The sequence below is a fragment of the Plectropomus leopardus genome, chromosome 20, assembly GCF_026936395.1.
Source record: "Plectropomus leopardus strain MGB_pleo_1.0 chromosome 20, ASM2693639v1, whole genome shotgun sequence".
NCBI lineage: Eukaryota > Metazoa > Chordata > Actinopteri > Perciformes > Serranidae > Plectropomus > Plectropomus leopardus.
In genome coordinates this window covers 24,370,281-24,383,964 of record NC_142195.1, presented here as the reverse complement: position 1 = coordinate 24,383,964, position 13,684 = coordinate 24,370,281, and the positions used below count along the sequence as shown (strand labels likewise).

At 39.2% G+C, this 13,684-nt stretch overlaps 1 protein-coding gene across 5 annotated transcripts in view; it reads left to right on the top strand.

Annotated features, from left to right (window-relative positions):
* The first annotated feature begins 465 nt into the window (after positions 1–465).
* The window catches only part of akna (AT-hook transcription factor), a 68,538-nt gene continuing 55,319 nt past the window's right edge, over positions 466–13,684 (top strand). For 2 of the 5 annotated variants that reach the window (XM_088071141.1, XM_088071137.1), the window contains exons 1-5: positions 606–1,210; positions 5,784–6,384; positions 6,754–7,573; positions 8,287–8,590; positions 10,754–10,828. In XM_088071141.1, the coding sequence (XP_087927267.1) occupies positions 6,012–6,384; positions 6,754–7,573; positions 8,287–8,590; positions 10,754–10,828 (1,572 nt within the window). In that variant the 5' untranslated portion in view covers positions 606–1,210; positions 5,784–6,011. The other 3 variants (XM_088071139.1, XM_088071138.1, XM_088071140.1) reach the window with 3 other exon arrangements.

Here is a 13,684-nt window from a genome sequence, read left to right as displayed (position 1 = left end):
TAATCTTTTTTGTACCTTTTAAAATAATATGTGCTAATTTCTGGGTCATTTCATGTCGAGATGCTTGTTCCCTGCTCCCCCTGTTGAAAAAAAATCAAACCAAATTGCTCAGATTTCGAAGAGTTAAATACTTGTATATAAAATACTTTTCCAATAAAATAATCTCATACACTTCTTGAGTTATTCGATTCTGTTTTATATTTGTATGTATAACGGCAAAATCTGTATTGGTCGTGGATAAAAATTTTAAAAAAAAACTTAAATTCAACGACGGAATATATAAACAGGTATCTTCCTTACAGTTAGATGATAAAAAAAAGTTAATAAATAGTGCCCTCTTGTGACCAAGACTTAAAACTACAATCCCCATATGCTGAGTCCCGCCCTTGTACACCCTCATAACCAATCACCACTCAGTATTTGGTTTAACTTTACATGTGATTTTCTCCTTACTTTAGTCTGTAAGGCAACACAACTCCCCAAAACACCATAAATTAAACGATGAGGGAAAAACTAAGGTTAAAAGAGGCTAACGTTGGGTTTACTGTTGCTGTTTAATCAAAACAGAGATTTGTCCGCGGTATTTCAAAAGGTAAACAATGCCTGAAATGTAAAAAGCAGGACACAAAAAAAAACCCCAATGTTTTGTGTCGGGCATCTGAAGTCAGTGCCACACACTCCACGAGTCTGATAATTAGCCTCATAATTAGCACAAACGTTGACTTTCTTTTCGAAATAACCCACGAAACGCCTTCAGAATTGAGTTACCAACACTGCGTACCTGCAAGACGTTTTAATTCGGGTTTTTTGAGTTTGTTTTGAGGTTTAAGTCGGGAGTAAGTGATGGTAACGACGACCAACTTTTGAAACTGTCAGCGACTGTTAGCGAGCTTGGCGTTATGGTTACCAACCGTTGTCTCCGACGTTACTCCACAACAGTTCAGTAAATATACATAAATTTGTACTTTTAGCAGTTTATCAAAGGTTTGAACGTGTTTGGAGAAACCTCTGCAACCTGTTCACAGTCGTTGGTGGTTTGTTGTGGCGTGTGTGCCATGGTGACACGGGGGTGGATCCTCTTTGCTAAGTTTTGCTGTTTTCAAGGCAACCGACCCCCGCTGCTGCTGTGAAGTCTGCAAGAGAAATCTCTACAGTCTTTTGGAGATATTTCCTACTGAATCGACGAAATAAATGCATCCATAATAATAAGGTAAGTGTGACATGCATTACTTTTGATGCAAGTGTTGATGAGGTTACTTTCAGTCTACAGCAGTGTTATTTTTGATTTCTGTGTGTGCATTGTTCTCAGAAACGCAGAGAATATTGCTCACTAGCCTGACTGGTTGGACTTGGTAAACAGCATTTGAGCAAGTTTGCACAGAGTTTTTGTTGCTTTCTTGTTGCTGCAAAGCACGGGGTATGTGTTTGGGTACAGCCAACATACAAGGCTGGTTCAAGGCATGGGCACGGGGTGCAAGGCCCCCCCGATGCTCCACCTTCCCCACTAATACCAAACATAGGCACCTTTAGCCCCCCAAAATTCTCACTCTGAGCAATTATTGTCACTAAAGCCTGGATACCCAGCCTGCACATACATGTTTCTAAGGTTTAAGGTAATTTCTCAGATTTGAGGACATTTCTAGGATTAAAAACGTTTCGAGGATTTTGGAGTATTTTTAGGATTTCCAGGATTTTCGGACAGTAGGGGCTCCACTGATACTTTTTTTTGTATATAAGCTATACTTTGATGCTGTTTCATGCACTCCATCACATTATGTATACTAAAAGTACAAAAACAATTCCCACTGTGATACTCTTTATTTCTACTGTGAATTAGAAACGGTTGGTTTGGGGGCCAACCCTCACTCTATGGGAGGGCAGATATCACTGCCAAAGTGCATAAAAAGGCATAAAATTAGGCTTGTTTATCAAAAAGCTTTAGATAAAAACATGAAACAGTTCAGTATTTGCACCTATGAACCCAAATTACCCACCAACATCTCTTACTGCCCCCCTCCATTCAAAGCAGTCTAGAACTGGGCCAGCCAACATGTGTAATGTAATTTATAACAACATGTAAACAGTACCGTTTTATGCAGTTATCCTCTCACCAATCCCCTCTGCACATTGTATTCTGTGTCTTCAGCTCTCCCTGTGCCTCCTAAGAAGATTAGCTGTCATACATTAGTCACTAGGCCATCTTAAACAGGACACTTACAACTCGCTCCAGATCTGCTGGCCTGCGGGACAGCTCCAGCTACACTTGTGTCGAGTCCCTGTTGGCTGGACTGAGTGAATTTACGAGAGCTTTGGTGGGAGCGGGAAATGCATTACAGCCAGAAATTTTGCCTCTCTCCTCTGTCCCTGCTGCACTTTTTCCTCTCTCATTCTCTTGTTTTGGCAGCTCCACATGTCCATCCTTAACTCGCCTGACAGTCAGGTGATTACAGCCCTGCTGCTGTCTGTCTGTCAGGAGTGGAGCTAGTCTCCTGTCCTGCTTGTTTCCTAATGATCATTGTCTGTTTACAATTGGTGGAGCCCCCTGTAAAGACTTTAGAGCAGCTTAATTCCCCCCATCTGGTATCTGAGATAAAACCTTAGTACTCACGGGAATGAACAGGAAGCATGAGCAGAGCGACAGGTGAGTTGTTTCTTTGCGTTATTTCTAACAGACAAGCTCAGAAATCAAATAGGGAATCAAATCAAAATGGAAAAACTAACAAGTTTTTGAATTTAGAAATGACTTTAGTTTCACTGGAAGTTTCTCGCTGTCTTCTCCTCTTCTGCATTTGCTCTAAATGTAGTAACCGTTGGCCCCACTGTACATGCTCAACACTTCTCTGTGTGTGAGACACAAACACAGAACCACCCAATACTGAAATAGTTTATAAGGTGGTCACAGAGCGAGTGCCGCTGGTTACACGCAGGGATAGAAGAGTATTCAAGACCCATTCTTTACTGTCCAAATGACCATCAGTTACTCACCCTTTGTTACGTTTAATTTGTGAAGAAAACTTGTTTTTTCTTGCATGGCTCCGGTGAACAAAAAATCCAAAACTAGAGTAAATTTTAAAGAATGGAAAAACAGCTCTACATTTACCAAATGGAAAACTGTATCAGAATCTGAATCAGAAATATTTTATTGCTCCCCATGGGGCAATTAGTCGCTCTGATGACAGCATGCAAAATTATCTCAAGTAGAAATGAGCATAAGCACACATGCAAAAATATATTTTGTAATACAGTAATAATAAACAGTGAGTAAAGTATGTAAATATTTTAAAAAGTATGTAAAATACGCTGATTATATAAGTGTAAAAATATAAATGTACTAATATAAAAACTTATATGTGAATATTTAATTATAATTATGGATAATGAGTGTGTAAAGTGTGTGAAATATAAAACTGTGCCTTATGTTAAAATGCATTGTATAGAACTGATATGTAAGTCCTGAATATGAAAATATACGTGTGTGCAATGCTAGAAATGAACAACAGAGATATACATAAGTAAGAATAAAAAGAAAATTATTTACAATATCTACAATATGTTTAAAGCATGTGTTTACAAACTTTCACATAACTCACACAGTGTAATTAAAGTCTAATTAATCCAGTCGTTTGCTTAGTACTTCCTAAACACAATCCAGTCCAACTGGGAACTAAACCAAAATTCAAACTTACCTGTGCTGTCTTCAATTAAATACTCTCTTCTTTTTTTTTTTACTGTAGTTATATTCTCAAGTTAAGTACAAATATTTAAAGTTTTACTTGAGTAAATTTATTTAGGTGCTTCTCACTAGTGGTTACAAGTTTTGACCAAACAACTGCATTTATTATCATCTTTGTCTCCTGGCAGGGCTTCCTGTCTCATCCTTAGTCCCTGGATAATTTGGGTGTGTTTGAGGAGGAAATGAATAAATAATGTCATAACTATGCCGTGAGCTCCAAGTCTGTCTATTCTGAAGTTATTGTTTTTCCAAACCTACCTCTCCAGTTGTTTATCCGGCGCTGAGCTGCGTGCTCTCATTCCTTGTGGTGTACTTTAAATGCATGGTGAGTTTGCCATGTTGGCCAGTGTGGAGACTCGTTGCTGATTTGTGTATGAAAGGGCAGAGAGAGCATGATGTGAGTCTGTGAGTCGGACACACACTGAGCCTTGTGTTTGTGCTTAACGCAATCACAACAAGTGTCTGTGGATGCACATCGTGTGGCTGGATTTCTGAGCAAAAACACCCTCCTGATGAGTGTGTGTGTGATGTTTTTGTGTTGGATACAAGGCGCTGTAAGAAGCACCAGACCAATAATCTTCTTGTGGTAATCTGAGCCATTGATCAGAGAGGCAAAGACGCATGATGACCACTTTTCTCAATGAGTTGCGCTGTGCAGAATGTTCTTTTATACATATTAATTTGCTTGTTAAGGTCTGTGACTTGTTATGTGGTCGCTTTTTTTGCCTGCCGGCTGCTGATACTGCTTCGAAAAAAACAGAACAATATAATGCAAATTTTAAATGCACGCCTTTTTATATTACTCACACATATATGATCATTATAACAGCTGATTTGTGAACCACCAATCAAAACAAAAAGTGCTTGTGCACAACTCAGAGAAATATATACATTAAAATGATAATAGCATTATGTGACATTTGTGCTGAAGCACATTAAAATGTATTAATCAAAGTTATGTAAAATGTATTTTGTTTTGTGTTGATGACATTAGAAGATTTGGTTATGTGCCTTTTAGAGGGTGTAAATGTGTGTAAATTAATTAAAATGTTTGCAGCACTGTAACAGATTGCTTTTGGGGTGGCGACCTGGTATATATGTTAAGACTTGTCAGAGATTTATTGCAGGCGCTGAAAAGCGCAGCTTGTGTTCATGTTGTGGAGTTGCCATAGTGAGCTTTGCAGCTCTAGGCAAAGACTTGGGGGACTTGATGCGACATTGTGAAACAGCCGTCTGAGTGGAGCTCTGTTTCTTGTGTGATATATCTATAATTAAGGACTGTAAATGGTGAGTTGTGAGACCTGACATCGCAGGATTTAAGCAGGGGGCAAAATGAATACTTAACTGTTGTGCAGTCGAACATTGACTCAATGTCACCTTGGAAACGACTCCTTAAGTGCTGCACATCTCACGTCAGACAAAATATACTGTGACTCTACTGTTACAGTATTACAGTATCAAATTTTAAATATCATTGAAACCATGTTTGTTAATTGCACTTTGAAAACCTCATTGTAAATGCCATCCTGCATCAACCAAAGCTTTATTTTTACACCTGTCATATTCATTTGTGAAAATCAGAAATGCTTGGATGCACCTACAACAGCAGAACCTGGATCCTCAGTGAATACTTTCCTATAAATAGGATGGAAGCCACATTCATGGTTGCAGGGTAAACCTCACATAGATGCCTCTGAATTAAAAAAAAAAAAACTAACAATACTTCCTGTGAATTGTTTTTTGATAGCAAAGCTTATATTTTGTGCTTTAATTGAATCGCATTGACTTTTTGTTTGGAATGATTGCTTTATCTCATGATAGCATTTCATCCTCCGTATCGCCCCCTGAGGACTTCACACAGAAGCAATTCCTCCTGTAGGAGAATGATACACTCGATGTTTCTGAGAGATGCAGAATGTGCAGTGGGACGCATAAAGACCTGATTTATGGAGTGTAGTCGTTTGTTTACGAGGGAGCTTTTCTCTGTCTGACAGTTTAACACTGTAATAGGTTCTATATACTAAACAGCTGGTACTATTTTATATTTCAGAAACTGCATCCAAGGAGATCTTCGATACGACCAAAGACTGACCCTTCGCTGTACCTGTCTGGATTGTTGCCAGCTCACTGACATGACCTGTGATCTGTAACTTTCTGTCGCCATGGCATTCAAAGTGGACTTCGCTGCAGCGACGAATCAACAAGAAAGCACGCAGAAAGTCCCCGTGCCTGGCTGAGACAGTAACCGAGGTCAGAGCTGAAGGAGGCCGACAGGTGGATGGAGACACCAAAGAACACCACAGCAGGGGTTTTTTTCTGGACCCCTGCCCCGGTCCGCACCTCATCCACCAGCTCTGTAATGTCAGAGGACGAGTGGGAGGATGAAGATGAAGAACAGGCGAAGAAAGACGATGACTTTGTTAGCCAGATGGACGAGAACGGCATCATTGGACTGTCAGCAGCACTGGAGGACGTTGGGGGAAAGTTGTGTCGTGATTCAGTCGCAGAATGTAATTCAAACTGGGACCATGGACGCCTCACAGACGCTAGTGGGCATGAGAGGGACACACCTGAGGAGCTGAGCTACAGCCTGAGTCGCCACCTGTCGCTCGCTGAATCGCAAGACGAGGCTGTTCAAAAACTGTCACCATGTGAGTATTTATATATATATATATATATATATATATATATATATATATAACTTCTTGTGATGTCATGATTCACAGTAGTATGTTCACATGCTAGACATTTAAGGTTTGTACAGAGAAACTTTCTTCTTTCAGCAGTTGAATATAAAACAGTCTTAAGTGTCTGAAATTGCAAATTAATTTCAGTATTCCTGTAGTCAAGTGCCTCGGCAATACCAGTAAAGCCCTTTAAATCTGAATTTGTAACTTGTAAACACACTGGTGAGGTACTTAGCTACATGAGCTTGACTCCATTGTTGTGGGGGACAGTTTGTGCCTTCACTGTGTTGAGATCTGTCTTCCCATTCCCATATCTCTCCATGTTTTTGGCAGTTGAGGACTCGATGGATGATTTAGAAGCACAGATAGTGGATGAGGAGCGGCAGAGGAAGGATAAGCAGGAGAGTGAGCGCTTCCAGGAGCTGGACGAATACTTGGACATGACAGAGGAGAGGAACGATGGAGATGAAGCAGGGAAGAGTAGTGACAGGAAGACAAAGAAGAATAAACACACAAGCACACCAAGAGAGCTTGGAACCATGAATGGATTAACTGAGAGTCATATTTCCAAAGGGGAGATTGAGAAAATCAGCTCTACGTCATCTTCTAGTGCTCACCTGTTAGCCACTGAACCTGCTGCAGTCTCCAGTCATCACTGCCCGATATCCCAGCCTGCCTCACCTGTCGCAGCCCCCACTTTCCCCCTCCTCCTCCACTTCACTGCTGAGGAAATAGCTTCAGCTCCGGGGATTGACACTGAAACCTTGCCAGAGATAAGCTTTACTGAGAGTCTTTCAGTATCACACAGGAGCCACATACCTGTAAGCGTCAAGTCCAGTTCTTGTTGTCCTGAGGTAAAGGTCAGGGTCTCTCCTCTACCAGCAGCTATATTTTCTGAAGAAGTCAAGTCGAGTCATTACAGCGGAGTCAGTAATGGGCCTTCAAAGGGGTCAGAGAAGTCCGAGAAGCCTCATAAACAGCCCACTCCCTCACCCAGGAAGATATGGCAGAACTCTCCTGAATGTTCAAGGACTGGTCCCGTCAGCACAGTCAGGACAGACTCTTTGAAATTCAAACATCAGACTGCCAGTCCTGACAAAGAGCCCAGAACACCGAGAGCCAAGACTAATGCTGCTGAAGAGGATGAATCCAGGTGAGACATAAGCCCACAGCCAACTGTTTTTCTAGAGCTGTCAGTGTTAATGCATTCATCGCGATGCAGTTAAGGTCCCTTCCACTTCTGTCTTAAAGACGCAGTAACAGGCCAAGTTTTAAAGCTAATGATGATGATACCGGATGGTGATGATACTGCTATCATATGAAACTGGAAGATGGCAGGAATTTCGGTGTCATGCTAGCTTCTCAGAATGGGGGCCAGATAGTGATTCAAAGTTGGGCCAAATTTTGGTGATGGAGAAACAGCACGGTTATTTCATAGGGGTCCCTTGATCTCTGACCTCAAAATATCTGAATAAAAATGGATTATATGGGAACCCATGAGTCTCCACTCTGTCATAGATGTACTAAGCAAACCTGGATACAGCACAGAGGCGGAGCCCCGTACATTGCCAAGAAAGCTGCTCATTAGTGCATGAAGTCAAAAACACACCCTATTTCAGTCAGTAGGAAAATACCCAGATTTTCTGCACTATGGGGCCTATAGAGCACAAATATGTGATTTAAAAAAAAATCACAATTAACTATTAAAATCTGTGATTAATCAAAATTTTTAAACTTGATTGTCGCTGATTGGCAGCCCTAATTTTTTACAACATGATTTTTATGTCATGTTATTTTTTTTTAGTTGTCCTTTGTCATGATTATAATTTTTTCATTAAAAACACTAACTGTGAATTTTATTTCCAGAAAAGGGCCTCTGAGTTACCGCACACCAGACTTCTCCAAGGTGGAGCCCAGGGTCCGTTTCCCCAAAGGTGGCTACAAGCCCCCCAAGAGCAGGCGCTCTTCAAAGAGGGAGTCCCTGTCCCCTGAGCCCCCCTTAGTGTTTAAATCCCCTGCTGACATTGTGAAAGAAGTCCTGCTGAACACCACCGACGGATCTCCTGCCTCATCAGACTCGTACAAACCACCAACCAGTGACCTCAACTCCACTGTGCCTCAGGAGTTCAGATGCCTCCAGCGGGCCATCACACTGCTCGAACAGCTGCAGGTAGAGACTGAGAGTACATCGACACTAAGCCGACTGAATTTAAAGCTATATTATGCAAGTTTGTAGACTCATAGACTCGCAGTGTATTTATCTGCAGAGACTCTGCTTTCTGCCTATAATTTTTTGATTATTTTACTATATACAGACTTCTCTGGGTACTCTGGATCCCACTTTACATCCTCCCTGTTTCTGTCGCAACACTAAAGGTCAACAACAAGACATCATGTAGTGAGCAGAGAAGATACACAAAAGTGAAAAAAAAACTCAAACTTTGTATTTTTATTTATTATACTGCAGATATTTAAATTACAACGTGTTATTGAAAAAAATAATGAAGATTAGATCTTCATTCTGGTGCCCGGCTCATAAATGTTAAGAGAGAACTTCAACCAGAAACATTAACATCCATTCTGCTGAAGTCTTGGATGGTGTAGGGATTATTGTTTGTCAGGTTTTTAATACAACTGTGCCCTTGTGTATTTTGGCCCATATTCCAGTAATGCTTTGTTCGTAATCAGTCCACTGCACCAAGGTAATTTCGACTCTTGGACTCGTGACTAATCTTTACACTACAGATTTTGATTGAGAGTGGGAAGGTCTGCAGATCATTGACCTTGAGACAACACAAATGATTTTCCCTCATTTATACTGTAGTATAGTTGTAATGTCTGAATTTGTCTTACAGGATGGATAAGCCTTGCTTTTCAATATGACTTTTTTTTAAATAAATGTAGTTTTAAAATTACAGTCCACGACTGATCTTTTCTCCCGTTGCACATGATTTAAGTTTGATTTTGTTCCATGCTGTAATCAAACTTACTGTGCCTTAGTATGATAAAAAGGGTCAATACATTTATTTTGGCATTTAATTACTGAGAAGTTCTATATATTATCTGCATCACACCAGTAAAATTATAATATATCAGTTTGCAGGTTTTGAAAGTGGACTGTTGTGTTTTAGAACTAGCCATCATATACACTGCATGGACAAAAGTATGTGGACACCTGGACACTGCACAGGAGCACACAAGTTATTTGCTTAAATTTATCATGATAAAGTAAAATTCACTTCATGATACCGAAAATACCTGTTTGTACACTGCTTTTTAACTTAGCATTTCCACTGGGTTTTGGAACCTGGCTGCAGGGATTTTCTCACATTCAGCGTTAAAGAGTATTAGATGGCCACTGATAAAGGCCGATAAAGCTCGCAGTCAGTGAGCCCCAAAGCTGATAAATGCATGGTTCCCACAGTCATTAAATCCCTGGAAAAATCATGAAATTAGGAAAACTAGTTTCCAGGCCTGGAATTGCTTGCGAATTAACTGACCGTTAATTTTTTAAAAAATATATATGGTTTTGGCCTTTGTTTAATTAATGCTCATAAAATTCCCAAATCATGTCTAACATCATGTGGAATATGTTGCATTTGAAATCTAGTGCATCATTTCGTGACTGTTGATTGGATCTTTGGTTTTCTGTCCTCCAAAGGAGCTGCAGTGTTGACATTTTGCAAAGTATTCGTATGTGCAAGTTTGATCTTATGGCATATACAGCTGTCTAACAAACTTATTCCCAAATGCCTGGGTTGTGCACATTTATGAGCCTACCCATTTTAAACTACTTAATTAAAGTCATGGAAATAGGAGAACATTTTTTGGAAAAGAGTTGAAAATTGATTAGTAAAAGTATGTGGGGTTGCATTAAGAACTTAGTGCAGGTCAGTCAACTTCTTTTGCACCTAACAGGGAAAACTATTTCTTCATGGACCTTGCTTTGTGCTTGGGGCATTGTCGTGTTTATACAGAAAAGTGTCGACCCCAAACAGTTGACACAAAGTGAGAAGCAATATGTTGTCTGAAATATTTTTTCAAGCTGCAGCAGAAACATTTTTCTTCATTGGAACCAAAATGATGAAAAATATTTTTCATCTGCTCTGTTTATCTGTGACTGACTTATGAATTAGACTTAACTGTATTTTAATCCTGCTCTATTCTCTCTGCCCTCTCACTCCTTTCCTCCACTGTTAAACCCAACTTTGCTCTCTTCCTTTTCTTTTCATTCCTCTCTTTTTCTCGCCTCACATGCTTCTTATGCACTCTTCTTTTCATCTCTGCTCTTCCTCTTGCTTTCTTGTTTCCTCTCCCTCTCTTCCCGCTGCAGGAGAACCACAACAGGCTGCTGACTGAGCACGCCGAGGCAAAGAACACCATTGATCGCCTGCGCCTGGAAGCCAAGGTAGTTCATCTAGAAATCAGGCTATAATTTATCACTATTTAATGGTGTGCAGCAGTGCGTGATTTTTTTTTAAAAAACAGAACATATCAGTGGCACAAAGATTTATTTTTAGTCTCAACGTAAGATCACTACAACACCTCTAAGTTATGGGAAAGCTTCACATGATGGAATGCTTGTTTTTCTCAAATATTTTACAAAAATATGAGATGTCAGGTAAAAATATCTGATTCTTTGGCTTTCGTCGAATTAAAGAGCAACAGTGAAAGCACTATTCATGTCAGTTTCAGCCTCTCCCTGTGTTTTTTTTTTTTAACAATTTAGGATTCAAGCATTTATTTTATCTCTGAAATTTCTCTGAGATAGCTCCTGTTTAATATGCAAACACAGACTGCACAAAAAAAAACAGAAATGCTTGAGATACTGTGTGGAGAAGTGGAGGCTCTTCTATAGTCTGTACGGTACTATCTGAGAACAAAATATGTTATATACAGTATATAATACAAACTCGTACAATACACTCACAAAGTCTGACCAGGACCAGAATAAAATCCAGGTTCTGACAGAGAATACAGGATACTAGGAACCAACAGAAAAACTCTAAAATAAACCACAGTCCACATGAAGTGGCTGAAAGAAACAGTCAACTGTAAGAACGTCTTGTGACAAAATTCCTTCAGCCAGTGACAGTTATCCCTTTGTGTGTGTTTTTTCTGTATGTGGTCAGCACTAATTTCAGTAGCATCTGTTGGTTCTTTATCTGCTGCTATATGTTTGTAGCTTATACATTATCCATTAATTCAACAGAGAGACTATTGTGTGTTTCCTTCATTTCAGGGTTTTCCAATGGTGCATACAAAACTTTATTCATGTGTTGTTTTGGTATTTTTGTGCCCATACAATATAACAGGAACTACCAAACCATATTCAGTGCATTTTATGTGTAGTGTCAAGGTGTCTTTGCCAAGTATAGGAACACAAAGGCAGAGATTTGATTAGTCTTGTTAAAGGGATAGTTCATGCCCTGTGTAGACAGCCCTCTAATGTGCGAGAATCTGATTCTACCCAGGAGAGATTACAGAGATTATAAATAGGCTTTACATCACCCCTAAAGCCAGACACGGAAGGAACCCAGCTCTGTCAGATCTTTGTACCAAATGTCAATCTGCTGTTGGATCATTTTTTCATTGTTTCAAGTATCATTCCATTTTAAGCTCTCTCTGCAGCCTTAAAGGACAAAACCTTTTGTTTTACCAGACCTGGGACCCATTTTTTTGGTTACCTAGGTGCATCTGCATCTCGAAGGATGAGGTCTTATAGAACTGGCCTGGAAAGAAAAATGTGGGGCCATAGCTTGACGTGATATCCAAATGCTGTCTTCCATGAGCCTTCTGGATTCTCTAAACATATTTATTTATTTGTTTTTATTTTATTTGTTTTTATTTTTGGCTGTCTGTTTTGGTTTGTTTTTTTTCGTTGTTTGTTTGCTTGTTTGTTTCTGTCTTAGCTTGCCAGGTTTAGTTGTCAGTAATTTGTTTACTGTTAGTATTATTGTTATGTATTTTGTTTTCATTGTCTTCCCTGCTTTGCAAAAAGTTCAATAAAAATATATCTGAAAAAAAGGGATAGTTCAGATCTTTTGAAGTGGCGTTGTATGTGGTATTTATCCAGTCAGTGTTTTATTAACAGTAGATTTTGGTCAATATTAGTTTCAGTGTATTCTGTATTTAGACTACTTCTTCGCTTTACCTTGCTGTCCGACAGCGATTTATGAAGAGTAACAGAAGCTGTTACAGCACTATCTTCAAAACCAGACCCCATGGAGAAAAATAAGGATTTAATATCGGTGAACACAGGAGCTACTGGTTTACTGCTGCCTGGATGTTAGTTTGTTGTGTTATTTTGTGTTTTAGTGACACACAATAACATAAACTTAAACTTATTAAGGCAGCAGCTTTCATGGTCAGGGAGCTTAACATTATTTCTGGTGGCTTTGATGAGAGTGTAGATGGGGAACTGAAGCTGTCGATGGCGAGGTAAAGCAATGAAAATATTCTAAATATTATGTATAATTAAAATGGTATAAAGTAGTTATACAAAGTGCTATATTTTTTATGGTATTATGGTATGGTATTATTTTTTTAGGTGGCTTAAATATATATATATATATATATATATATATATACACATTTATTTATTTATTTAGCTGCCCTCGTCCACAACAGTACATTGCTTACCTTCTGTCACATTAGTCCTGTCTGCATCTGCAACTTTTGGTTGTACCTACCACTGTCTACTGTATGTACTACATTGACTATGGATAAGAACCTAATACAACCTCACTCCAAAATAACCAAACTTTCCCTTTAAAGGGAATATAGCATCAAGAATAAAAATTAAAGTTTTTAAGTAGAAGCAGAAAATAGAGATAAAATGGGTTAAAATTATAAAATAATATGGCTCAAAGTGCAGAGAAGAATCTGATGAAAACTAATGTAAAAAGGGAGTTTTATAATAAAAAATAAATCTAGTGATGCTAGTTAGTTTCTTAAATAGTTATATTCAAATATTTATTAGCTTGCTGTGTGTATTTATTCCTCAACTTTGTTTTTACAGGAGAGAACTAGGGAGGTTCAGCAGCCCAGGGTCAGACGTTTTCAGCACATCACAGACAGAGCAGTATGTCATGAGTGTCTGATTAGAAATCTCAGAAAAGCAGGATAAGAAGGAAATGAGGGGAGACAGTAGGAGTGTTCGAATGTAGCAAAGTACCTCCTTTAGGGAATTATTGGCCCGTTTCTGTTTGTGCAGCAGCGCCAATTAAAATCAACTTACTGGGTCCTCCGCCTCTCCTCCATC